This window comes from Rutilus rutilus (genome assembly GCF_951802725.1).
Source record: "Rutilus rutilus genome assembly, chromosome: 22".
Classification (NCBI taxonomy): domain Eukaryota; kingdom Metazoa; phylum Chordata; class Actinopteri; order Cypriniformes; family Leuciscidae; genus Rutilus; species Rutilus rutilus.
Window position 1 is genome coordinate 7,943,513 of NC_140227.1, and position 25,813 is coordinate 7,969,325.

The following is a 25,813-nucleotide window of genomic DNA, read 5'->3' on the forward strand; positions in this document are numbered from 1 at the left end:
TTACTTAAGCTAGACAATGACTTTCTTCTAGAGCTGTTGTACAGCCAAAACTATTTTTGTTGTATTAATTTCCTATTATCAATGTAAAGCTGATTTGAAACAATCTGTATTGTAAAAAGGGCTATAAATGAAGGTGACTTGATTTGACTTGTGGCACCACATTTGTTCTGGTGCAACATATATAAATATACTTTTTGATTGCTTATTTATATAAAAAATAAATAAATAAATGTTTACAAATATACAATATAAAGTATATATGTTACGTCTTATGCCTGGTCACCAAGGATTTTGTGTAATTGCATGAGTAAGTTGTTTAATTGTATGAGTATTGCAAGAATATTTTGCTACATGAAAATTAGAAATTGTTCATCAAATTGGCAGTATGCACATATGTATGTTAAGTACATAGGTACATAACCTATTTATGTAATTTAATGGAAAATGTTATGTAATGGAAAATTATTCTGTAAACGCTTGTCTATGAGAATGAAACACACGGTTTGTGTTGTAGAAATAGTTTGAGTAAACAGAACTAGGGGACAAAGGTGTGCGACAGGTCAGTGTGATCACAGACAGTGTCATCACAACCTATTAGGAGAGCATGTGACCTGCTAAACAAATAACAAGATCACACTACAAAATCTTAGTAGTTGGATCCCCTCCCAAGGTTTTTTTTTTTTGCCTGACTGACTGACTGACTGCTTTAAAATGGCTTTTTTGACAGGCAATTTTAAGAAAACGACTAATAAAAAACTGACAATTTAAATATAATTTCTCTCACCTAGCATATCACTTGAAGCAAAAATCCATCATTCTGTCCTGTAAATGTCCGTGTTAAAAGAGCATGTTTGGCCATTTAGTTTTTTTTTTTTTTTGGTTGTTTGAATGGTAGTGTAGCACAGCAGTCTGTTTGTAATAGTTGTGACTTGCTGTTTTCTATAGCACCAGCATTTATGGGGTTAATGCAGAGAGATAAGGAAGTGCTGTATGAGAAAATATAATTGCTGCGTAGGCTGCTATGCCTGTTGTTATGGTTGTTTGCGTTCTGCATTAAAGCTTTCAAGAAAGAGCTCCTTTGTCTTGCTTGAGACATTACATCAGTATGGTAAATTTGTTTGCAATCAAATATTCAAAATCTCCTCCATATGTAGTTGGTATATAAGCGGTAGCAGTTCAAACTAATATAACATAATTTACATCTCTTCGTTGATTGGTTGATATACCAAGGGAGGCTAGTGTAACAGACGTAGACCAGTAAGAGCTATGCCTGTAAACCTCACTCGCCTGACCTCAAGAGGCGGGCAAGCGACTGACCTTAGCGGTCTTTAGCGCCTTTGTTAGCACATCCGCCTACCATCCCAGAGACTCCGGTTCGAATCCTGCACAGAGCAGGTTGAGTAGGATCAGTTACATTTGGTGACATTGACCCAGATGGGTGTAAGGTTTAGGGGGGTAGGTGAGTGTAATGGCCAGTAAGAGCTGTTTGTGTAAATCAGGGGAGTCCTCCCATGCCGGAGACCTCAGTTCGAATCCTGCTCGGAATGGGTCGAAGAGGACTAGTTATAATAGGCTCCTCTGCCATGTTTCTTTTCTCAACTCTCCTAATAGCTGAAAGTGAAATACTCAATGGTAATTGACTAATTATTTTTTTTTTTTTATTTTTTTTTTTTTACCAACGGAGGCACAAGTCTCCAGCTATGGATTTGCCTCCCCCTCCCCTTCTCTATCCCCTCTGACTTACCTTAGCACGGTTTTCCTAACATTTGGAATAACATCAGCAGGTGCGGCACATTCGGGGAAGAGCTCGGTGGTTAAACTTACAGTGGTAAAATTACAAACAAGAAACACAGATTCTGAGACATGAACTTAATAACTGGGAATTGTATTAACATTAAATAAACATCTGATTTTCACCTCAAAATTGTGCCTCCCTTGATGAGCTGCCACTCTAAATATATTTTTTTTAATATTTAAACACACATAAATGCAATTATCGTAAGATTTATAATATATATATATATATATATATATATATATATATATATATATACTACTGGTCAAATGTTTTAGATCAGTAAGATTTTTTATGTTTTTAAAAGACGTATCTTCTGCTCACCAAGGCTGCATTTATTTGATAAAAAACAATAATAAAAAAACAGTATTATTGTGAAATATTATGACAATTTAAAATGACTGTTTTCTATTTTAATATATTTTAAAATGTAATTTATTCCTCAGATGAAAGCTGAATTTTCAACATCATTACTCCAGTCTTCAGTGTCACATTATCCTTCAGAAATCATTCTAGTATGATGATTTTATGCTCAAAAAACATTCATTATTATTTTCAATGTTGAAAACAGCTGTGTACAATTTTTTATCAAAATTCTTTGATGAATAGAAAGTTCAAAAGAACAGCATTTATTTAAAATAGAATATTTTCTAACATTATAAATGTCTTTACTTTACTGTAACTTGATGAAAAAAAGTATTGATTTATTTTATTTTTTTCCCCAAAAAATAAAATTAAAATTCTTACTGACCCCAAACTTTTGAAGGGTAGTGCTTCATGTTACAAAAGCTTTCCATTTCAGATAAATGCTGTTCTTTTGAACTTTCTATTCATCATAGCATCATGAAATAAAAATGTAAATAACTGTTTTCAACATTAATAATAATCATACATTTTTCTTGAGCATCAAATCATCATATTAGAATGATTTCTGAAGGATCATGTGACACTGAAGACTGGAGTAATGATGCTCAAAATTCAGCTTTGATCACAGGAATAAATTACACTTAACTATAGAAAACAGCTGTTTTAAATTGTAATAATATTTAATATATATATATATATATATATATATATATATATATATTAATTTAATGTCCATGATAGAAAACAAAATATGACATAATTTTCTAAATCTCTGAGGTCAATTTAAATATGTAGCATTCTTAATTAATAAAAGAATGCAATTCCTTGGATCCTTTAAGGATTATCTGGCTGCTCTCTACTTATTGTCTTTTTCTTGTTTCTGTGTTCATTTTGTGCACATGGCTCTGTCTTTGGCTGTGTATGAAAGCTGAAAAATTTAAGTATGGAAGTAGAAAGGTAAAAAGGCACATCCTGTCTACTGAGATACCTTCATATGATCGATTTTTGAGGGCAGCATATATATATATATATATATATATATATATATATATATATATATATATATATATATATATATATATCCTTCGCTCCACTGCCTATGATATCCCACTTTCCTGTGCCTTCGATTCTGTGACTAAAAAAATAACATCTGTTCCCTTTCGTTGTCACTCCGAGTTACGTCGGATGACGACGAATGGGGTTTCGCTTAGAAATCCTATCATCTTCGAGTATATAAAACGAGCCAATGGCAAAGAAATGCCATGGGTCTGCGGAATTTGCATAGCGTAACTCCGCCCCACCCTGGGAGTATATAAGGAAGTACGCTGGCAACATGCAGATATGTTTTCGCTTCGGAGCCAAGTTGATGTACTTCACTCCACAGCCAATCCTGAGATTCATCTCTTCATTTCTCTTCGAGACGAGCCTCTTCATTTCTCTCTAGACGAGCCACACTCTAGACGAGTGTTGGTGTGACAGCGAGTTCCAGCGAGTGCACATTCCCTGCTTATCTGTGCAGTGATTTGCCAGTGTTTGTGTGTTCTCTCCCTGGTCGCTTCAGCATTTGTGGAGAAATCTCCTTTCTAAAAGAGCTTGCACGCGGCACGTCTTTTTAAAGATGCCTCGCCCGTGCACTTCTGGTTGCGGTCTTCTCATTTCTGACTCTGATGGGCACAATCGCTGTCTTGTGTGTCTGGGTATTGAGCGCGCTAAGGCAGCGTTTGTGGATGAGTCATGTTCCCATTGCGGGAACATGCCCATCGCACGGTTGCGGTCTAGACTCAATGATCTTCATGTGAGAGTCCCCTCATCCGCACCCCGATCTACGGGCTCCGCGAGAGCTAGTACTTCGGCTGGCGGCCAGGGTGACCTGAGGATTACGGTGTGGGACAAAGCGCCGACTATTCCACGCTCCACACCGTCCTCTAGCGCTGTGCAACCCGCGAGTGTTTCAAATGAGCCCGCTGTACAGTCCTCTGACTTGCCGCGGGTCTCATTTGGCGCTCCAGAGGAAGATTCGATGTCGATCGCTGCATCACAGGGTGGGCAAGAGTCCTTGGGAAGTGAGGATTCGGCTGTGCTGCCACCTTCGGGTGTGCCAGCATTGCCCGAGTCTGATCCAAAGATGACGGCCATGCTTTCCCGGGCAGCCGCGGCCATTGGGCTTGAGTGGTCCCCGCCACCTGGTCCGGTGCGCTCGCGGCTGGATGATTGGTTTTTGGGTGCCGCCACTGATCCTCGTCAGCGCACGTCCCCAATGCCTTTCTTCCCGGATGTGCATGAGGAGGTCACGAGGTCCTGGAAGGCACCATTGTCTTCTTGTGATCGCTCGGCGACCTCCTCCGCCCTGCCTCCTCTCGATCAGGCGGCCGCCAAAGGGTACACTGGGGTTCCCCAGGTTGAACGCTCTGTTGCGATGCAACTGTGTCCTCAGAGTGCTTCTTCCCGCGGCGACCCAAAGCACCCCTCCAAAGCCTGTAGGTTCTCTTCCACCCTTGTGGCGAAGGACTATAGAGCTGTCCTTCGTCAGTTCGAGGGCAAGAGTGTGGTTCCACTGAAACTATTTCAGAGGCTCCTGGGGCATATGGCATCCGCAGCCGCAGTCACGCCGCTCGGGTTGCTTCATATGAGACCACTTCAGCTTTGGCTTCGCGATCGAGTCCCGAGGTGGGCATGGCATCACGGCACGTTCCGAGTCCCAGTGACTCCAACCTGCCGTCAGACCTTCACCCTGTGGTCGAACCTCAGTTTTCTTCGGGCCGGAGTGCCCTTGGAACGAGTTTCCAGGCATGTTGTTGTATCAACAGATGCCTCCACCACGGGCTGGGGCGCCATGTGCAATGGACATGCTGCCGCGGGCTCCTGGACAGGACCCCAGCGCCTTTGGCAAGTCAATTGCCTCGAGTTGTTGGCTGTACGCCTTGCCCTGCACCGCTTCCATGCGTTGCTCAGGGGTCAACACGTACTAGTCCGATCGGACAATACCGCGACTGTAGCGTACATCAACCGTCAAGGTGGTCTGCGCTCCCGCCGTATGTCACAACTCGCCCGCCACCTCCTTATATGGAGTCAGAAGCATCTGAGGCCGCTTCAAGCCATTTATATCCCGGGAGACCTGAACCAGGCGGCCGACGAGCTGTCTCGGCTTCGGCCTCTCACTGGAGATTGGCGACTCCATCCCCAGGCGGTTCAGCTGATTTGGGATCAGTTCGGGGACGCACAGGTAGACCTGTTTGCCTCCCACGACTCGTCCCACTGCGGCCTGTTTTATTCCCTGACCGAGGGCACGCTCGGCACGGATGCACTGGCGCACAGCTGGCCGCGGGGCCTCCGCAAATATGCGTTTCCCCCAGTGAGCCTTCTTGCGCAGACTTTGCGCAAGATCAGGGAGGACGAGGAGCAGGTAATTTTGGTTGCCCCGTATTGGCCCAACCGCAACTGATTCTCAGAACTAGTACTCCTCGCTACAGCTCCTCCCTGGCCAAGCAGGAAGGACCTGCTTTCTCAGGGACGTGGCACCTTATGGCACCCTCATCCCGATCTTTGGAACCTCCACGTGTGGCTACTGGACGGGAAGAGGCAGGTTTGAGTACCCTACCACCAGCGGTGGTGGCTACCATCACTTCCGCTAGAGCATCGTCCACGAGACATGCCTATGCGTTGAAGTGGAACCTCTTCGTCAACTGGTGTTCTAAAAATCTAGAACTCACGAAATGCCCCATCAGTGTCGTGCTTTCCTTCCTGCAAGAAGGGTTGGAGCGAAGGCTGTCTCCCTCCACCCTGAAAGTGTATGTTGCCGCCATTGCCACACATCACGACGCAGTTGATGGTAAGTCCTTGGGAAAGCACGACCTGATCGTCAGGTTCCTGAGGGGAGCCAGGAGACTGAATCCTCCTCGTCCTCCCCTCGTACCCTCTTGGGACCTCTCAGTGGTTTTAACTGCCCTGCAGAGTGCTCCCTTTGAGCCTCTGCAATCAGTGGAGCTTAAGTTCCTGTCAATGAAGACAGTGCTCCTGGTTGCATTGGCCTCCATCAAGAGGGTAGGGGACCTGCAGGCATTTTCGGTTGACGAAGCGTGCCTGGAATTCGGGCCGGCTAACTCTCACGTGATCCTGAGACCCCGGCCTGGATATGTGCCCAAGGTTCCCACCACTCCCTTTCGAGACCAGGTGGTGAACCTGCAAGCGCTGCCCTCGGAGGAGGCAGACCCAGCCTTGGCACTGCTCTGTCCAGTACGCGCACTCCGTGCCTACGTCGACAGAACGCAGTGTTTCAGGACCTCAGACCAGCTCTTTGTCTGTCATGGTGGGAAGCTGAAGGGGAAGGCTCTCTCCAAGCAAAGGTTGTCTCACTGGATAGTGGACGCCATTGCTTTGGCATACCAGCAACAAGATCGACCGTGCCCCCTTGGTGTGACGGCCCACTCCACTCGGAGTGTGGCATCCTCTTGGGCTCTAGCGCATGGCGCCTCGCTAACAGACATCTGCAGAGCTGCAGGCTGGGCGACACCTAACACATTCGCGAGATTCTACAATCTCCGAGTGGAGCCAGTTTCTTCTCATGTACTCGCTTCAACTAGCCGGTAATAGATTCTGCTCAGGTGTCTTCGCTTGCTCGCCATTCCTCTCCACGGACGGGATACGTGCGATATTCTCCTCAGGTGAGCCTAATAAGCCCTGAGTCTCCTCCAGCACTGACGACGTCAATGCCAGAGTTATGCCACCGGCAGCTTTCGCGCTTGGCCAGGTGCCTCCATGTGCATGGTTCCCCCTCCGGGTGACCCCCACATGTGTATTCCACTGTAAGCCTCTTTGAGCATGTGTCTTTCCCTTGGCAAGCCACCTTGCCACCCCTGGGGTTGAAATATTCCACCTGCGGCTGGACACCCCAGTGTTATTCCGTATGCAGCCCTTCGGGGTCATATGTGTATTCCAAGTCCCCCCCTTCGGGTTGGGCATGATTGCATATTTCCACTGAGATATGCTTCCCAGTGTACCTTGGTATTCCTGTGTTAAGTAGGACTTCTTCGTCCGTGCTAGTCTCACGACAGGGAGCTCAGACTTACGCAGGGCACTGGAAGACAGTCGAGAGGTGGCGTGATTACACTGGGAACCCCATTCGTCGTCATCCGACGTAACTCGGAGTGACAACGAAAGGGAACGTCTCGGTTACGTATGTAACCCTCATTCCCTGAGTAGGGAACGGAGACGTTACGTCTCCCTGCCACTTCCGCTGTACCGCTGGAAACGCCTGAGTTCAGTCTCGGCTCCTCAGCGAAGACATATCTGCATGTTGCCAGCGTACTTCCTTACTCCCAGGGTGGGGCGGAGTTACGCTATGCAAATTCCGCAGATCCATGGCATTTCTTTGCCATTGGCTCGTTTTATATACTCGAAGATGATAGGATTTCTAAGCGAAACCCCATTCGTCGTCATCCGACGTAACGTCTCCGTTCCCTACTCAGGGAACGAGGGTTACATACGTAACCGAGACGTTTTTTTGTGTAAATGTAAATTTTGACCAACTTTTTCCACTTTTAATGTCTAGCAAAACAATTAATACTTTAGTAATTAAATATCCACTAAGTTATCATCAATCCTCCCTCTATTTTCTTGTAGATGTTTAAGCCATTATGCTTCTTCAGAAGTCTGTCCAAAATCAGTGTCATGCACAAACTGTTGCACAAACAGTCATTGCCTGATAGGGCAGTGAGGCCAAAAAAAATAAATACATAAAAAAAACAGCTGCCTAAGCTTTCGAATGCAGACTTTTTTGTGTCTGACATGTGCTCCCCTTGTTCCGACCCCATGTTTCCTTTTGCCACGCACCCTCATTTAACCCTTGTCTAGTTCACGTTCTGTTAATTGCCAACACCTGTTTCTCATGGTTTTCCCTCTCTATTTATTGTGTTTCCTCCTATCCATAGGATTGTTTTGTGCAATACGCCAGGAGTGGATTGTGCCCTTTGCTCTAGTTCTTGTGTTGCTCTTTTTAAGTGTTTTTCTAGTCCTGTTCTGTGATTTGCCCCAGTTCTATACCCAGAAGGGCCTGCCTACTTGTTCCGGCTTTGTTTGACATTACTGTGTATTAATTATAGTTTCAGATTTATTAACTCTGCACTTAGGGCGACATGAACACATCAAAGGAGATAAATGTTTTTATTAGTCCATAATACAGTACATAGAAAATCATCTTAGACAATCAGTTGTCAGAAAGAACGATTTTTTTTTTGCTATTGACTGTAAAACTTATAGCTGCTGACTGCAATTGGTTAAAAAAATTATACATCATAGCATTCAGTAACATTTTAGTTTTATAACATTTTAATACTTTTCTCTCAAAAAATAAATATATTGGAACTTTCGCACATATTTTCATAAGTACATCTTTTAGTGCTTAGATTTAAAAGCATTTGTAAACTGGTGCTGAAGTTAATCTCTCTTGATAAAGTTTATCGCAGACACTCAAAACAACATGGAATGTTCTTGAATAATCTGTAGTACTCCTCTTGAATCTGATGATAAAAGTGAAAACATTTGCAATTTAAGGTGTAAAATGGTAAACATCAATACTGAATAAGAAAAAAAAAAAATTACATCTCTTATTAGGTAACCCAGTTCCCTGATAAGGGAGATAAGACACTGCATTATGATGACTAAAGCATGTGTGGAAACAGCAATTTCATTGGCCAAAGCGAGGTCAGGTGACAGTGTAATCGCATCATCAAGACTATGAATAGGGACTTGAAATAAAATTCATCAAATTCTAATTATCTGAAGGAAGACACTCAGGCATGCATAAAGTATGGCAAAGTGACTCAGGGTCTCGTTCCCTTCTCATGGAACTGGGTTACATAACCAGAGATGTTCACTTTCGAGGGAATTCAACGCTGATGTTGATGCTATGGGAATGTTAATACCCACATTGCCATACTGAAAAATGCCTGGCTAGCAAGTTTGTGAACTACGCTACACACAAACCCTGTGGTCCACTGAGAGGATTAACCCTAAAGGACTTGAGAGCCATGAATCCAAACTGTAAAACCTTATGAATGTGTGCTGAGAGGACCAGCCTACCACAGCACAAACATACTGTAAAGGCGCACCCTTAGATAATGTTTTAGAAGAGCCCAGACTCCAAGTTGAGTGGGCCTTGATGCCTAGAGGTAAAGCCATTCCATGCACGTCATAGGCCAAATAAACTGCATCACATTCTCAATTGAGAGACTGGAATCTGCGAGTTGACACCCTTTGGGGCCAAACCACAGCTTCCAAATCTTGGGTCAGGGGTGGAGAATCCTGAGCCTAAGACTAAAGATCCCTCCTGGTCGGAATCTCCAGTGGGGAGCCTTCCGGAGAGACATTAGGTCCAAACACTAGACTTGGGGTGGCCAGAACAGAGCCACTAGCAACAGGCGAACTCCATTCTGGCGAACCCTGGCGAAGCCTTGGCCATGTCTGCACCCATGGCATCCAGCCGTACCGGAGCTGGAGGTATGAGGGCAAACCATAGGGGACAGTGGGTTGACTCTGCTGAGCTAGACAAGTTCACTTCCACTGTGTCGTTCTTCTGCCAAATTAACTTCACCACCTCCGGGTGATGTCTCCATTCCCTGGGCCTCAACACCTGTGTGGACAGGATGTCTTCTCCCAAGTTGAATGCCCTGGAATATAAACTGCCCCCAGTGAGAATAGTTTGTTCTCAGCCCAGAGCAGGATCTTCTGCATCAACATGAACAAGGCCCCAAACGCAGCCCGCCCTTGAGATTACATAGGAGACTGCTGATCTGTTGTCCATCTGGACTAACACATGTTAGCCCCTCAGTATTTCCATGCTAGAAATACAGCCCTCATCTCCAGACAATTTATGTGCCATAACACAGAGGGTCTCTCAAACACAACCCTGGCTTCCTAAAGCAAAGAAGCTGATGATCTTTATTTCAGGTGACTATTTATGGTCTTTATGACACGCTTACACTATGTCAGCTAACCTCACCTTTGGTCAATAAAACTGACACTTCCACACATGCTTCAAACACTTGCTCATTCAGGGGCATTCCCATAGCATCAAAGTCATGACGCAGTGCTGAGTTCCATCTAAAGGGAATTGTAGAATAGTGTGCACCTTACCCTTCTGGATAGCACGCAAAGGAAAATGAAAATGAACATCCCTTGGAACACATTGGCGAAGGTAAAGAGATATGCTGTCAGGGTGGTCTCATATAAGATGTGCATGACACCAAAAGTCCAGGTAACTCCCAGAACAAATAGAAGAGCAATAGCTCCTCTTGCACAAGACCTGCGGAATAATTATTGAATAGCAAAAGTTAAAAATATGTTTGTAATATTTTTAAGTCAGCTGTTTGATTAGTAACTTTAGTATTTTGCTACCCTGACATGAATAAAATAACATTTTACTTTTACTAAGAGTGGGATATAAAGGATGGAGTCCAAGTTACTTGCAAACACAAAGAGTCATAACATTACAGAATAGAAGATGTGACAATTTAAATTATGAACAATTTCTTTACCTGATATTTTCATAGTGACTGATTTCAGGTATCTTTACTGCAGTGTGACGATAAACCTTAAAGATGATCACAGCAAATGCCAGCAGATTAACCTGGGAGGGAATAAATGGCTTCGATTTAATATTTATCCAACAAGAAAGTACAGTATGAACTACAAGCAGCAATTCATTTGATTAATTAAACAGCATATCATGTTATCAATTAAATACGTTTTTTTTTCTTTTTCTTTTTTACATTTATTGACAGCTCTAATGAAATTACATTTTGGATATTATTTTATTTAGATTTACAATTTATTTAGATTGATTAAAAATACAGCATAGCTCTAATGAAAAGGGTTGTATTAGTGTATCTGAGATTTGTTGCTGAGTGTACATGAGCCCAGAGTACTGTTCATGGGTTACAGACAGTCTATATTACAGTGTTGTTACTGGATGTTACACTAACACAAGAAGAGATGCTCACCAGAATAATCAGACAAGCTGGTCCTATGAAACTCCAGATGAAGTTATTTTCAGTGCTCAGCCAACACCTTAATAAAATTAATAACATGAAATAATAATTAAAATGATTGTAAAACTGAATTTACATTGTTTGAAGAAAATGTGAGTGGTGCAATCCACCTTATTTTGCAACGTACTGTAGACGTTTTATTTGCCATTTTATTTGTGTGTGTGTGAATGTATGAGAATTACGATTTGTCAGCCGCTATACGTTAAATAACTAGAAGAATAAAGTTAAATAAATGGTAACTATTTGAGCTACAAACCTGTGTTTATGATTATGATAGTAAATAATATAATATGAATGCACCAGTTTTTAATATCAAGCAGCATAAAATACAATATTCGTACAGCTAAAATAACTGAAGACAACGGAAGCCTTGCACATTCAAAATAATATTGGTGGATCAAAATAAGGTGGATTGCTCATAGTAATAGTCATACTTTCTTTAACAAATACCACTAAATTTAAATTCTAATAACTTACACAGTACTGGTGCCATAATATTTATATCCAAGTGTTGCAGAAATTGTGACGACCACTGCTGGGCTCCCATAACCAAATATGTAGAAGTTCCGGTGGAGGAAACCTTTGTTATAGATGACACCAACAACAATGAGATACAAATGGATCCCCTCTATACACATCCAGGCAAATGCAGACAAGAAGAAATAGTGCAGCAGGCCAGCGATAAGAGAACAGAACCACTGAAACACAAAGTGAACAAACATGAATCAACATTACATTGCACTACATTACTTAAAAACTACTTTTGTAAAGGGTTTATGTTGCCATATGACACATTAAAAAAGCCTGAGGAGAGAACCTTGTGTGCAATCTTGTTAATCCCGATGAGGAAGATGAACTGGGCCATGAAAAGGCTGCAGCACAGGTTCTTGTGGATCGTGGTTCTGGTGTTCTGAATGTCTCGGAAGAACCAGAATGTGAAGATACACAGGGACAGGCATATTATGGAGATCACCATTCCCAGCTGCGTTATCCTCGTCAGAACATTATAATGTGCAAGCAACTACATAAAAAAGAGCAGGAAAAGGCATTTAGGATTGTTTACAAGCAAATTGTGAATTCTGCTCTAATTGTACCATAATTACAAACTGAGTCAGTTGTTTTCACAAAGTAATAATAGGGTTAGGGTTAGGGTAAAGGTACATTGCATACATTGAAGAAAAGGTGAGTGACACTCACCTATGCCATGTTGCTAAGGTGTTCTGGGTGGTTTTATAGCACATTGGGTTACACTTTATTTTAAGGTGTCATAGTTACAGTGTAATTGCTGTATATATTTAAGTACTGAGTAATATTAAACAACTACATGTACTTACTATAGGGTTAGGGTAGGATTAGGATTTGGTTGAGGGTTAGTTGCATGTAATTATGCATAATTTACTGTTATTACTATGGTAAGTACTGCTGTGCAAAGGCAAAAGACCGTAACTTCGTTTTTGGTCGAAAATTAGTTATTTATATTTTTGCCACATTCAAGACCTCCTTTATCATGTGGATGAGTATCTTGAATCAATTCCGTTGTTTTTTCGAGAAAATAATGAGTTGTCTTAACAGTAATTTCCAAAAGCCCATGAGAAACCGGCAGAACACCGTAACATCAGTTACCGCTCTTTGGCTTTGTTTTGGAACGCTCAAATTGAGTTATGGTGCTCTGCCTTTGTTTAGCCGCGCGTCAATATGAAGTTACCGTGCCGGTGTTCTATCAAATAATGCTACCTACCAGATTGTACGGTTATCTGCCTTTGTTTTAATGTCCATTAAAATTAAAATTACGGTGTAGCCTGTGTACTTTGTCCAGCTGCCATCAGTCCCTCTAACTTCTGATGTCCTCAGAGCTTTGTCCTGCACAATTGCGGTCAGAACATTTAGTATGGTCTGAACCCGCTCCATCGACAAACGTGCGATATCGATCGCGAAGGATTGTGCAGAGTTGACAGAAAAATGTTACACATTGCCGTAGCAGATGAATACAACCAAGAACTAAAGTCCTGCCTCACCCAGTTCGGGTACCAGACCTGGTTGAAACACTCATGCAGCCCCGCCCTAAACACGGTCAAGCCAATGCTGGACTAATATATCTATGGAGGTATTTTGTCATGTCAAATGTATTAATAATGCCATCAGAATGCAACCAAAGCACAGGATAGCAATAAGTAGATGGCTATAAATAATTGTAAATCATACAAAATAAATGCCATGATCACTAGATTTTATACAGGTGTTACTATAATGATTTTGTTAATGGTGATCAGCAACCAAATATTGATAATGTGGAAGTTACTGCCTTTTGCCTTGGCATGACTTCTCACTTTTTGCTGACAATACAAAGGCAGAGTACAGTAACTTTAAAATAGTGGTCAAAAGTCAAGTTTGAGCTCAAGATTTTTTTATGTATATAATTTTCATTACTAAAACATCTATTTGCCAGATTTCCAGTGTCCTACCTATAATTAATTTGGCGGGACAACAAAAAATCTTTAAAGTAATTTTTCTCAGTTCCACACTCTAGCGACTTAAGGTATTTTGCCTTTGTAGGGCAGAGTACATGTAACATATGTAACAAGGACACTGTAAAATAAAATGTTACCACACATTGTTACGAAACAGAACAGAAAGGAAGATATTTAGAAGAATGTCAGTAACCAGACAGTTTCTGGTCTCATTGACTTCCATAGTAGGAAAAATATATACTATGGAAGTCAATGAGACCAGAAACTGTCTGGTTACTGATATTCTTCTAAATATCTTCCTTTCTGTTCAGCAGAAGAAAGAAATTCATAAAGGATTGAAACAACATGAGGGTGAGTATATGATGACAGAATTTTCATTTTAAAGTGGAGTATCCCTTTAAATGTTTCATAAATCATTGTAGCACAAACAATATGTGATGCATTACATGCTGATGTTTAATATTTAGGGTTAGGAGTTTGTTCAAATTCCTAACAAGTATGAGGGAGCAAAATAGTGAGGTTTATGACAGCAATCACCACTAATGAGATATACTGGACTGAACAAACGGATCAACTATATTCTGTATTTCTAATGATTAAGGTAACTTCACTGTAACTTTAAAAGTGTACTTTAAAGATAACATCAGTCTAAGAAATTTTTTTTTCTATGAATTTAGAAGAAATATAAAGTCTTACACAGTAAAAAAAAAATATGTCAGGTTTATTAATATTGAATATGACTTAATCAATCATAAACAGTGTATACCGTAAATTTGGGGTCGGTAAGAGTTTTTAATGTTTTTGAAATAAATATCTCGCAGTGTTTTCACCTAGGCTGCATTTATTTGATTAAAATAGAGTAAAACAGTAACATTATGAAATATTATTACTATTTAAAATAACAGTTTTTGATTTTAATATATTTTAAAATGTAATTTATTTCTGTGATGGCAAAGTTGAATTTTCAGTCTTCAGTGTCACAGATTCAAAAATCATTCTAATATTCTGACTTAGTGCTCAAGAAACATTTCTTAATATTTTCAATGTCGAAAACAGTTTTGTGGCATTTTTACTGTCACTTTTAATCAATTTATTGCATATTCGCTGAATTTTTTTATTTTTTATTATTATTTTTTTATTAAAAAAATATATATTGTACTGACCCCAAACCTTTGAATGGTAATGTAAAATTGTTTAAACAGTTCAGGTAGAAATAACAAGAAATGTTGGTTGGGCCACCGTATTTTGTGAGGAGACCAGCAGGGGACAGCAGTAGTTCACTTACATTGGCATGAGCAGAGGACATGAGAATAGCAAAGTGTGTCAGGTGATCACATGAACACGAAGTATGAGTGGAATTCACATGAGTGCGTGTACAGCCATCCAAACTCCAGTGTCCCATCATGCTCTGGGAATACTTCCAGAATGAACACTTAGTCTCATCATGGGCAGGGTCTATCTCCTTTATGAAAAAAGCAAAACTTCAATGCATATTAAAATGACATTCAAAGCAACAACTATTTCAAGTTAATTAATCAATCAGTCACACTGCACCTGTGTGTGTTTGAGAGTGAAGGTCACGTTGTTCAGTGCAAATGTCTTTGGATTGCTGATAGCTGCTGCTATTACTGGCGAATTAACTGTAATTTCACCCGCTGCTGCATAGCGAGAGTAATCGGCCACACCAGGGTCATCAGTTGGCTTTAAAATATCCCCAATACTGTTATAGATTAGAAATACAATGGAGGTGCTTCCTACAGCAGAGACAGATAGAAGACATGCATTTGAATCAGTTGGTGAATTTGTATTCAATTTGCTATGAAGTTAAGAAAGAACATTATTACAAACCATTATTGCTTATGTTTTTTGCATTCTTAGGGATCAGTGAAATGGAGTTTCCTTGGATGTTGGCTGAAACTGGATGCTTATGTGCTTGGTGGGGTTCAAATGTGTATAGTTTCATTTCTAGAAATCATTCAACACAATGATTAGCACCTTCATCAAAAGCAGGTAAAAAAAAAAAAAAAAAAAAAAAAAACTGTAAAAATATGGTGAAATTTTTTCAGGTATTATGGAACAAAATACAAAAGGTATTAAAAAACAAACAAACCAATCAAATGTTATTACTCATGCAGGGACTTCTATAAAATGACTCAATAACATTAATTACATCTGTATACATATATGTAATATTTTATTAATATTTATTTTATATTTATATTAATAATTAATATATCAGATTAATATACATCTGTAATTTCCAAAGATTTTCATACTTTTTATTTCTAAACGCTAACTATTTAGGTTAACTAATTATGATGTTTTAATATTTTCTGTTAATTTTTTAATAGTGTATCCTATAATTGTTCTGTCAGAAAGTTTAAGATTTACAGTATATAAAAATGAATAATGCACTGTAAGAAATAAATATGTATGGAAAATGGAGAATGTACTGGTAATTTTATGCCAGTGCATTATCCATTAAGGTTTTAGACATTTATTTTAAACCCTACACTCGTACAAATAAAGGTTATTGCTGTCTATGGTTCAATGAGAGCCTTTAACCATCAATGGAACCTTTCTATTTAACAAAAGGTTCTTTATAGTGGAAAGTTTCTTTGGGAGACCCAACATAGTTCTTATATTGCAGTGCTGCAAAAAACAAACAAACAAACAAACAACAACAACAACAAAACTATTGGGGAATGAGGTGTTAAAGTGTGTTAAATACAACACAATGAAAGGCATAATTTAAATGGTTAAATACCTGCGGAAAATCAAAATGGAAAATTCCCTAATATTTTTACAGATTCTTCTTAGAGAGTGTTTGTTTATATTTTAGCCCACAAAAATCTCACCTACTTCACCGGCATCCACCTGCATCTGCATAGTGTGTGTGTATCCAGCAGACAGGGCCAGTATTTCCATCTCTGCTGTGTGAAGGAGTGTGGTGATGTAATACTTCCTCAAATCCTCATTTATCCTGTCCCATTCCACCTTCTCATCCTTCTCGACTAAGTTATTCACACTAAAAACCAAATTCTATGAGAAAAATACAGGAAACACAGAACGTCTCAGGTTTACGACTGTAACAGGCAGAAGGAGCAAATGACAGGGCCTGCGAGTCTCCTATCCTCTTAAGGGACTCAATAGCCAACATAAAAGCCATCTTTAATGTTAGTAACTTCTCTGAAATTGAGTCCAGGGGCTTGAAGGGCCAGAGACAAACCTTCCAGAACCACTGCCAAATCCCAGGCTGGAAGTCTTACATGGCAAAGTCCAACTAATGTTCTCTGCACCATAAAGTGAAGACAAGTGAAGGAGGAGATTGGTAGCTGCTACTTTCTTCTCAGTGTTGGATTATTTTGATATTATCTATCTGCAGGCATCCAAGCATTGTTTAAAGGCATTGGATTCAGTTCATGGAGCTTTAAGATTTATTACCAATTCAAAAGCCCTTACCCATCATTGTTTACTGTACTCTTGGGTTGGATGGCCCGCACTGTCAATCTATAGACTCAAGCAATGGTACATCTTTATATAAAACTTTCCTGGGTTTGTTTCCCTCCTGTTTACAGCAGTATACCATTCAAAAAGGTGTAAAAATGTATGGTCTTCGTTCACAAGAATATTATCTTTTAAACATCCCAATAGTCCAAATATGGGTAAAAGGGTGTTTAGTTATGCTGCTCTGTCTGATTGGAATCAGTTACAAGATAAATTATGCTTTAAAGAGTTGGTCTCTCTAAATTAATTTAAGAGTATTTTAAATGATTTGGTTACGGCTTTACCTACTTGTTATTGTTTTAACTGATATTGTATATATATATATATAAAAAAATCTATATGTAATTAATGTATTTGTTTTCATGTTTAAGTCTTGGCCAGGACCCTCTTGTAAAAGAGGTTTTAAATCTCAAGAGTTTTTTCCTGGTTGAATAAAGGTTATAGGACTCCCCAATTTAAGGTGTAAAGTTTCCTTGTGAAGGGAGTTCAGGATGGTTTCAACAACCTCAGCTGAGACACCATAGTTTAAGGTTTGACCCCCTTCAGGGGCCAAACCAAAAGTTTTCCGATCATCCATCGACCTAAAAAATGGCTTGTCATTTAAAACATGTAAGTAGCAACTTTACATGGCTGCTCGCTTTAACATTAACCTATTATTAGGCGATATTCAAGTGTGTGGAGTGTGGATGCTAAAGTATAGCGCCGGCGCAATCCCTTGCATTTTTTCCTGACAACAGCAGAAACAACTTAAAATACTCTGTCATTTTTGGTCATACAGAAAAGAGTATCATTAATAGACATCATAAGAAACTGTAAAGGGTCTAGTTAAACACAACTGCAAGAAAATTTTGTGCTTTTTGTAAAATAAAGAAAACAAAGAGGACACGCTTTCTGCCATCTCGGTCTCTGTGAATTGGAGCACATCTAAAAAATAATCGAAACTAAGCTTATAGGCTACTTGCCTATATCTATATAAAGCTTGAAATGTATACTTTGAAATGAACCAATTCAAAGCAAGAAATACTCTCTGCGTATGTGACCCGTATGAAAGTTACATTTCTCTCTATAGGCCTCATTTATAGTTTCTTGTAGGTTTTTGGGGGTTAAGTTTTCTATTTTAAACTTTGGTGTAAACCATTCAGGCTTATTAAAACTGACTGGTGTGTTTCTGTCTTACATCATGTCCTGTATGTGGAATGGTACACAAATTACCATGATGGTTTCATTGATGTGTTCCTCAGGATGTTCAGACTTGTCTCCAGCGCCTAGTTTATAGCTGGCCATGGCCTCGATGTATGATATGAGGAGAATAGGGGAGAGTTCAGCTGATGTTTGATGTCTTATCTCTTTCAGACGCTCTGCAGTTGACAGATTAATCATCTACAACCCAGAGAGAAGAAAAGAGAATTAATATTCACTCAAATATACAATGTTATTAAAGATCACATTATTTGAAAGATCATAAATTACAGGGAAAAATCAGACAACACACAGGTGTTCTAACATGCTTATATCAGAGGCCTTCAAGCATATTCAAACATTTCCGTACAAACATTTCATGTATAAACTTCCTCAGACAAATTTGTTTATGGCATGATTAGTCTTTAGTATTTTATAAAGTAAAAAAAAAAAAAAAAAAAAAAACTTCTAACAAGGCTAGTACCAACTAGATAATAAGCAAATGGAATCAGTTTAAAGGGTGTTGAAATTAAATTATAATTTTCTTGGGACAGATTTGCAAATTTGCCAGCAGAGGACGCCATTTTCTCACACTTACATTGTGATTATAGACTGAATTCTGCAAGGACCTAAACAGCAGCTGTGTTTTGTCATGAGATTTTAGTCATATAGCAATCAGGATGGACATGGAGTATTTTAGGAAATGTTCAATCAATACTTCATGAGTGGTGTGAGAGGCCACACAGGAACATTAAGAGATTATTATTTTTATTTTGTTTTAGTAAACATCATGCTTCACATTTCACATTCAGGAAATGTATTAAAATATTAAAACTAACAAGAAAAATACTAAGATATAAAATGTTTCAGTTATTAACGTAGCCTTGGTTGCCTGAGATAACGGGAACGAGCACTGCATCAGTAATTGACTCTTATGGGGAAAACTCCTGCATCAGCACAGACAATGGCTGACTGCCTATTTAAGTTGCGCTGATTGCTTATTTTGTCAGAATTTTTCCACTGAGGAGCAGGAGCGTCGACTCATGTGTAAGCTTAGTAGCATGACAAGCTATTTTTTATGAGACGGTCCATTTCAGGACAGCATATCTGCTTCTGTATTCATGGAGCCCAGCAGGTGCACCACTCTCACTGAGCGAAGATTGTGCTGTGCCCACAGAAGGAGGCGGTATGCCAGCTTGTTTAGCACATGAGACCAGAGTCCCTCTTGGTGATTTATATATGCTACCACTGTCATACTCTCCCAACGGACTAGGTTGTGGCGCCCTCTGAATTCTGACTGGAACTCCTTCAAAGCCAGAAATACTGCCAGAATTTCCAGGCCGCCATTACTTTTTCGGAACGAGGACGTAACGAGCCTGACTTGCTGTGGGCCATGGGAACTTTCCTCACAGCGGCCTTTGCTAGCAGCGCTTGTAATTCATCTCAGAAGACGTATGTGTCGTCGTCAGAGAATGAATTGTGAATCACACCCCTGAAGCGGAGGGGCCTGCAAGTGAACTGGAGCGAGTAGCCTCATTTAATTATTTCCCAAACCCAATCTGACATGCTGGGAATGGCTTTCTAAGCTTGGCTCCGTGGAGGCGAGGGGTTGAAAAGTCGCAGGTGGCAGCTCGCATTAAAAATTGAACTTACTCATCAACATATATTAGATTTTGTCTAATAAAGCCTATCACATTAATCTGACATCGCTAGCTTTTAACGAAATCGTTATCGCTAGCACACCACGCTAGTATATCGCTAGCCTGTTAACCTGCCATCCGTGCTTGCCGCTTTCTTTTCGCGCCTTTTACAAGTCTATCAGACAGCTGTGGTGAGTTGGATCAGTCAACAAACACGGTGAGTAATGTCTTCTCCTGTTATTGTCACTTGGACTTCGTGGCACATGTATAGTATAGCATTCTCTGTCAGCGTTGAAGGATTTACATGTGATAAATGCAAGGAGATTTCAGAACTAGAGACACGCATCCAAACTTTAATCAAGGATAGTAAGAGTGCAAGGGCTTTGGATACTGCTTTGGATGCAACTAGCTTAGTGAACTCTGTAGTTCACTCTGTACTCATCTGGGTGACCATGAGACGCTGTAGTTGCGGAACAAAACACCACTCTTCCGTTCCGATTACAATAACAATAGCAAACAGATTCTCCCCACTCAGTGAAACACCCACTGTGAATCCTGTTGAAAGTGACCTAATTACTGGCGATTCTATTACACGTAACGTGAAAATAGAGACACCAGCCACCATAGTCACATGTTTTCCAGGAGCCAGAACGCCTGACATCAAAGCAAATTTAAAAGTGCTGGCTAATGCTAATCGTAAATTCTCTAAGTATATAATTCACGTTGGCACTAATGATGTTCAACTTCGTCAGTCGGAGATCACTAGAATTAACGTTAAAGAGGTGTGTGAACTCACAAGTACCATGTCAGGCACTGTAATTTGCTCTGGCCCCCTTCCTGTTCGCCAGTGTGATGAGATAGTTTGTAGACTGTCCTCACTCAATGGCTGGCTGTCTAAGGGGTGTCCGCAGAATAATATAGAATTCATAGACAATTGGAAACGTTTTTGGGGCAGACCTGACCTGTTGAAAAGAGATGGTATTCATCCCTCCTGGGATGGTGCTGCTCTTCTCTCTAGTAATTTGACACATATTCTTAGAGCTCAAACATGAATTCGGGCTCAGGTCAGGAAGCAGACAGACTGGCTAAACCGGCCGTCTGCTAGCTGTCTCACGTCATTGAGGTCAGATAAATCCCATCACATAGAGACTCTTTCACCAAGATATCATCATATTGTGACTGTGTCTGTTCACTGAATTCCTAATTGTATTAGGAAATACAAAAAACTCCCAAACCCATTCAAGGATAAACATTTAATTGATGTTCAACAAATAAAAAACAGATATAATACAGATGAACAAATGATAAAGCTTGGGTTGTTTGACAGAAACCTGGCTAAAACCAGACAATTGCATTAATTTAAATGAGTCCACCCCCCAAGATTGAGTGAGTTGCCGGGGGGACGGTCGAACTTGCTGTTGGCCGCCTGGGGTCTGGAGGGGTGGCTGCTGTCCGTGAGAGAGCGAAGGAGTGCAGTCTCGGGTGTACCCCCTGGCATGCGAGGGGCGATGGGAGTATGTGGCAAGCAGGACGAGGGCCGTGGGAGAATGGCGCAAGGCCGATGCAGTGATTGCTGATAAGCGACACCTGCGTGACGCACTGGTCTCGTATCTCTCACGGAGGAGCGGAAGCATAAAAAGAGGAGCGTCGATCGTGAAGGACGAGAGAGGACCAGGACTATTTTATTTGCTGTTTTGTTTTATTATGTGTGGCGGTAGTTGACCGTGAGGGGCTGCCGTCTTTACTTTCATTTTGTAGTTTATTTATTTTTCGTCATTAAAGTTTTTAAATGTTCGCCGGTTCCCGCCTCCTTCTTCCCACAACATCTATCTGCGTTACAGTGGGGTCCCTGGCACCTGGGAAACGGGAAGTGCTTACCTGGGTGGAAGCAATGCTTCACCATGTGTTCCACCTCGGGCTGGGGCAGAGCAGGCGCGGAAGCTGGCTTGGTGTGCTGCTGAGTCTACGATGACTTAGGGCGACTAGAAGCAGCAGAAGAATGTCTCAGGCTACGCATGTAACCATGGTTCCCTGAGAGGGGAATCAAGATGCAGTGTCCAATGACGATACTTTGGGGAACGCCATGACTGTGTCTGAAGCACGTGTGCCACTAGTTCAATCCTGATAGGTGCGTAATGCGGAAGCTACTAAGTGAAGCCGGCAACACAGCGTTCCAGCATCTCAATCCCCTTTCAGGGATAATGGTTATATGCATAACCTGAGACGTTCCCCTTCGAGGGAACTCGCACTGCGTCCAATGACACTTTGGGGAATGAAATACCCACTTCACTATACTGAAAATTGCCTGTCCTGGTGTGAAGCAGTCCAGGCACAACTCCAGATGAAATCACTTGAGATCCCGGTGTGGCCAGCAGGTCCAGGCTATAAAACTTTATAAATGTGTGTGGGGAGGACCACCCCGCCACATCATAAACTTCCTGAAGGGATACCCCCGACAGTAACGCTTTGGAGGATGCCATACTTTGTGTGGAATGTGCTTTGATTAGAAGAGGCAAAGACACAACGTGTGCCTCATTAGCCAAAGAAATCACTTCCACAATCCATCTGCTGATTGTCTGTTCGGTGGCCGGGCAGCCTTTTTTGGTGGGCCTGAAGCATACAAGCAGTTGATTAGTTTTCCTCCATTGATAAGTCTTATTCTCTTTAGTGATGTGATCGGCTGCAGAAATGCCATCTTTAAAGCGATGCATTTATCTGATGCTGAGTCCAAGGGCTTGAAGGGTGCCAGGGACAACCCTTCTAATGTTACTGCTAAGTCCCAAGCCTGGACTCTAACCTGAGCTGCGGGCCTCATCCTCAAGGTGCCATGAAGGAAATGAGTTACCAAGAGGTGCTTTCCTAATGGTCCCCCACTTAATGGCATGTGGAAGGCAGTTTGCCCTGGAATCACAGCAACTTCAGACCACCCTGATGATTTATATACAAGACCACCAACATATTTTCTGTTCGAACTAGAAAATGGTGGCCTCTGAGGTCTAGGAGGAAATGCCTTAGGGCTAGCAATACAGCTAACATCTCTAGGCAGTTTGTATCCTGGGTCAAGCAGCCTTCCATGACCGCTCCCCACCCTGTGCGAGATGCATCTTTCAACACAGTCTTGCGATGACAGGATGTTCCCAACACTAGAATTTGGAAAAGGTTTCTTCCAAAATGTATTCCACAAGACCAAGGAACAAAGGCATCTACACATAACCTTGATCGTGCAAAACAGGTTGCCACTCGGGGAAAACCCCCTTGTCCTGAGCCACCACTGCAAGGGTCTCATGTACACAGCAGGCCAAAATGTATGATGTTGGATGCAGCTGCCATGAGCCCTAACAGTCTCTGAAACGTTTTCACAGTGATGAGCTGGCCTAGCTTGATTCTGGTTACTGCTGCATCTCGATGCCGAGCCACCATTTCCTGTGACTGGGCTAATATTAACAAGTTATCTATGTAATTAAGAATAAGGATGCCTTGGAGTCTCAGAGGAGCCTGAGCTGAATCCATACATTTTGTGAAAGTGTTAGGGGATAACAGGCCGAATGGAAGAACCCGATATTGGTGCGGTCCGTCCCCAAAAGCGAACCTCATGAACTTCCTGTGTTGTGGAAGGATGGAAATATGGAAGTAGATCGTCTTTTAGATCGATCATGACATACCTGTCCTCGGACTTGATTTGAGTCACGATAAGAGGAATCGTCAGCATCTTGAACTGCAATCTCCTCAGAGAGATTTATAATGGGACGCAACCCATCATCTTATTTTCTGTACAATGAAATACCGGCTGTAGAACCCGGCATTTCTCTCTAAAGGAGGAATACATTATATGGCTTTCTTCGCCAAAAGAGACTGAACTTCCTGTTCCATCACCCGAGTCTGCTCGGGGCCCACTTCCGTAGGTAACACCCTGCTGAACCTGGGTGGACAACATCCAAACTGAATTCTGTAGCCCTGCATGAGCCACACTAATGGCGTGACATTTTGCAACAAACTTTGCTTAAAATTTGCTCTTTTAAGTGGAATTTGCTCTTAGCGAGTCACTGGATAGCTACAGGGGAGAAGCGCTGAGTCAGCTGCAGTCACTAAAGTGCTGTTAATCCGCTGGATGAGGCTTGTTTCAATGGAGAGCAGAAAGGCTTCTATCATCTTCTTGATCTTCTATCTTCTTCTTGATATGATCTTCACGCTTGAAGGAGAAAAATTCTAACAAAAATGGCAATCAGCACAGCTTAAATAGGCAGTCGGCCCCGTCTGTTTTGGCCGGGCTGGTTTGCCATTTGCAGTTGTACGTGAACCAATTAGGCTTCAGGATTCAGAGAAAAACTGAGTTTTCCATATAAGCGTCAGTTACCGACACAATGCTAGTGAACCATATTGAAAGGGATCTAAGCTAATATATTACAAAAATATTGTTAGTATTATAATGTCTTAGAGCATTATAGTTGTTAGTTTTAATATTTCCATTCATTTCTTGAATGTGAAGCACAATGTATACATTTATTTGCCGTTTTTTACTAAAAGAAAAGAAAAGAAAATGAATCTCTGAATGTTCCTGTCTCACACCACTCCTGAAATATTGATGACATTTCCTAGAATACTCTGTCCATCCTGATTGTTATATGACAAAAATATCATGACAAAACCTCCAGAACAGCTGTTTCCTGAGCTAGAGCTGTTCTCAGCAAGGTGAGAGGATAAATCTGAGAGAGATGTGACTGAATTCTAGTCACAAGATTTCCAGATATCACTGAGAGTACAAGCACTGAGCTATTACACACATACAACTTTAAAAATGAAGACAGAAAGCAGCGCCGTCACATTCTGCACATTGTTATATTAAACACTTTCTATGAAGCCAATGTACATAATGAATAAAATGTTTTCTTAATGTTCCCATTTTATATTTTCTATACATTTTTGTAACCAGTTACATTACCTTGAAAATATTTGGACACTGATGTCACATTTAAAAATCACAAAATACCTTCATGCCAGTTGGTAAAAATTACTCATAGAAGTAATATTTCAAAATAACAATGTTTTTGTTGTATTTTGGATCAAATAAATGCAGCCTTAGTGAGCAGATGAGACTTCTTTTAAAAACATTTAAAAAAAAAATCTTACTGATCTTAAACTTTTGCTTGGTAGAGTATATACACAATACGTGCAAATAATTAATTTCAATGTTAATATTTAGTAGAAAAATGGGAACCAATTTTTTATATTATTTATCTATTATTGCAAAAAGCTAGTCAAGTAGCTGACATTTATTGTTTCCCTAGTGAATTGCGATATAATAATAATAATAATAATAATAATAATAATAATCATAATCATAATCATAATAATAATAATAACGTTTATAATATGGGATTATTTTGTGAAACCAATACTTAATGTAAAAATGTCACTCACTTTTTGCAGTGTGTTGTTAACAGCCTCTTTAATACATTTGTGGTCCTGATGGCAGTGCTTCTCTGGGTTTTCTGACACAAACACAGAAACACAGAAATGCATATATATGAAAAATTTATATTATTCAAAGTTGTACCTTTTACATTTTATTCAGAGTTAAATGTTTTTAAATATGTCAAAATGTGGGAGAACATAAAATGATTATCCATTTTATACTGAGAGCAGAGTGTAACTTTTCTCACCTGTGCAGTCTATCCCGCTTTTAGGCTTGAACCAGGGCCCGGCTGGGGACGTATAACCTCTCAGACATGAGCAGATGAATGAGCCATTTATGTTGTGGCATTTAGAAGAGGGTCCACATCTATCAGCATCATCCTCACACTCATCAATATCTAC

The 25,813-nt window shown here is 40.6% G+C and overlaps 1 protein-coding gene across 1 annotated transcript in view; it reads right to left on the reverse strand.

Annotated features, from left to right (window-relative positions):
- Positions 1 to 8,303: 8,303 nt before the first annotated feature.
- The window catches only part of adgrl4 (adhesion G protein-coupled receptor L4), a 34,052-nt gene continuing 16,542 nt past the window's right edge, over positions 8,304 to 25,813 (reverse strand). The window contains exons 4-16 of the mRNA XM_084395577.1: positions 25,660 to 25,809; positions 25,418 to 25,488; positions 18,393 to 18,560; positions 16,532 to 16,715; positions 15,522 to 15,638; positions 15,228 to 15,427; positions 14,959 to 15,135; positions 12,023 to 12,226; positions 11,683 to 11,903; positions 11,158 to 11,224; positions 10,693 to 10,784; positions 10,292 to 10,460; positions 8,304 to 8,676 (exon numbers count right to left, since the gene is read on the reverse strand). Of these exons, the coding sequence (XP_084251703.1) occupies positions 8,614 to 8,676; positions 10,292 to 10,460; positions 10,693 to 10,784; positions 11,158 to 11,224; positions 11,683 to 11,903; positions 12,023 to 12,226; positions 14,959 to 15,135; positions 15,228 to 15,427; positions 15,522 to 15,638; positions 16,532 to 16,715; positions 18,393 to 18,560; positions 25,418 to 25,488; positions 25,660 to 25,809 (1,883 nt within the window). The 3' untranslated portion in view covers positions 8,304 to 8,613. The remainder of the gene's footprint in view (positions 8,677 to 10,291; positions 10,461 to 10,692; positions 10,785 to 11,157; positions 11,225 to 11,682; positions 11,904 to 12,022; positions 12,227 to 14,958; positions 15,136 to 15,227; positions 15,428 to 15,521; positions 15,639 to 16,531; positions 16,716 to 18,392; positions 18,561 to 25,417; positions 25,489 to 25,659; positions 25,810 to 25,813) is intronic.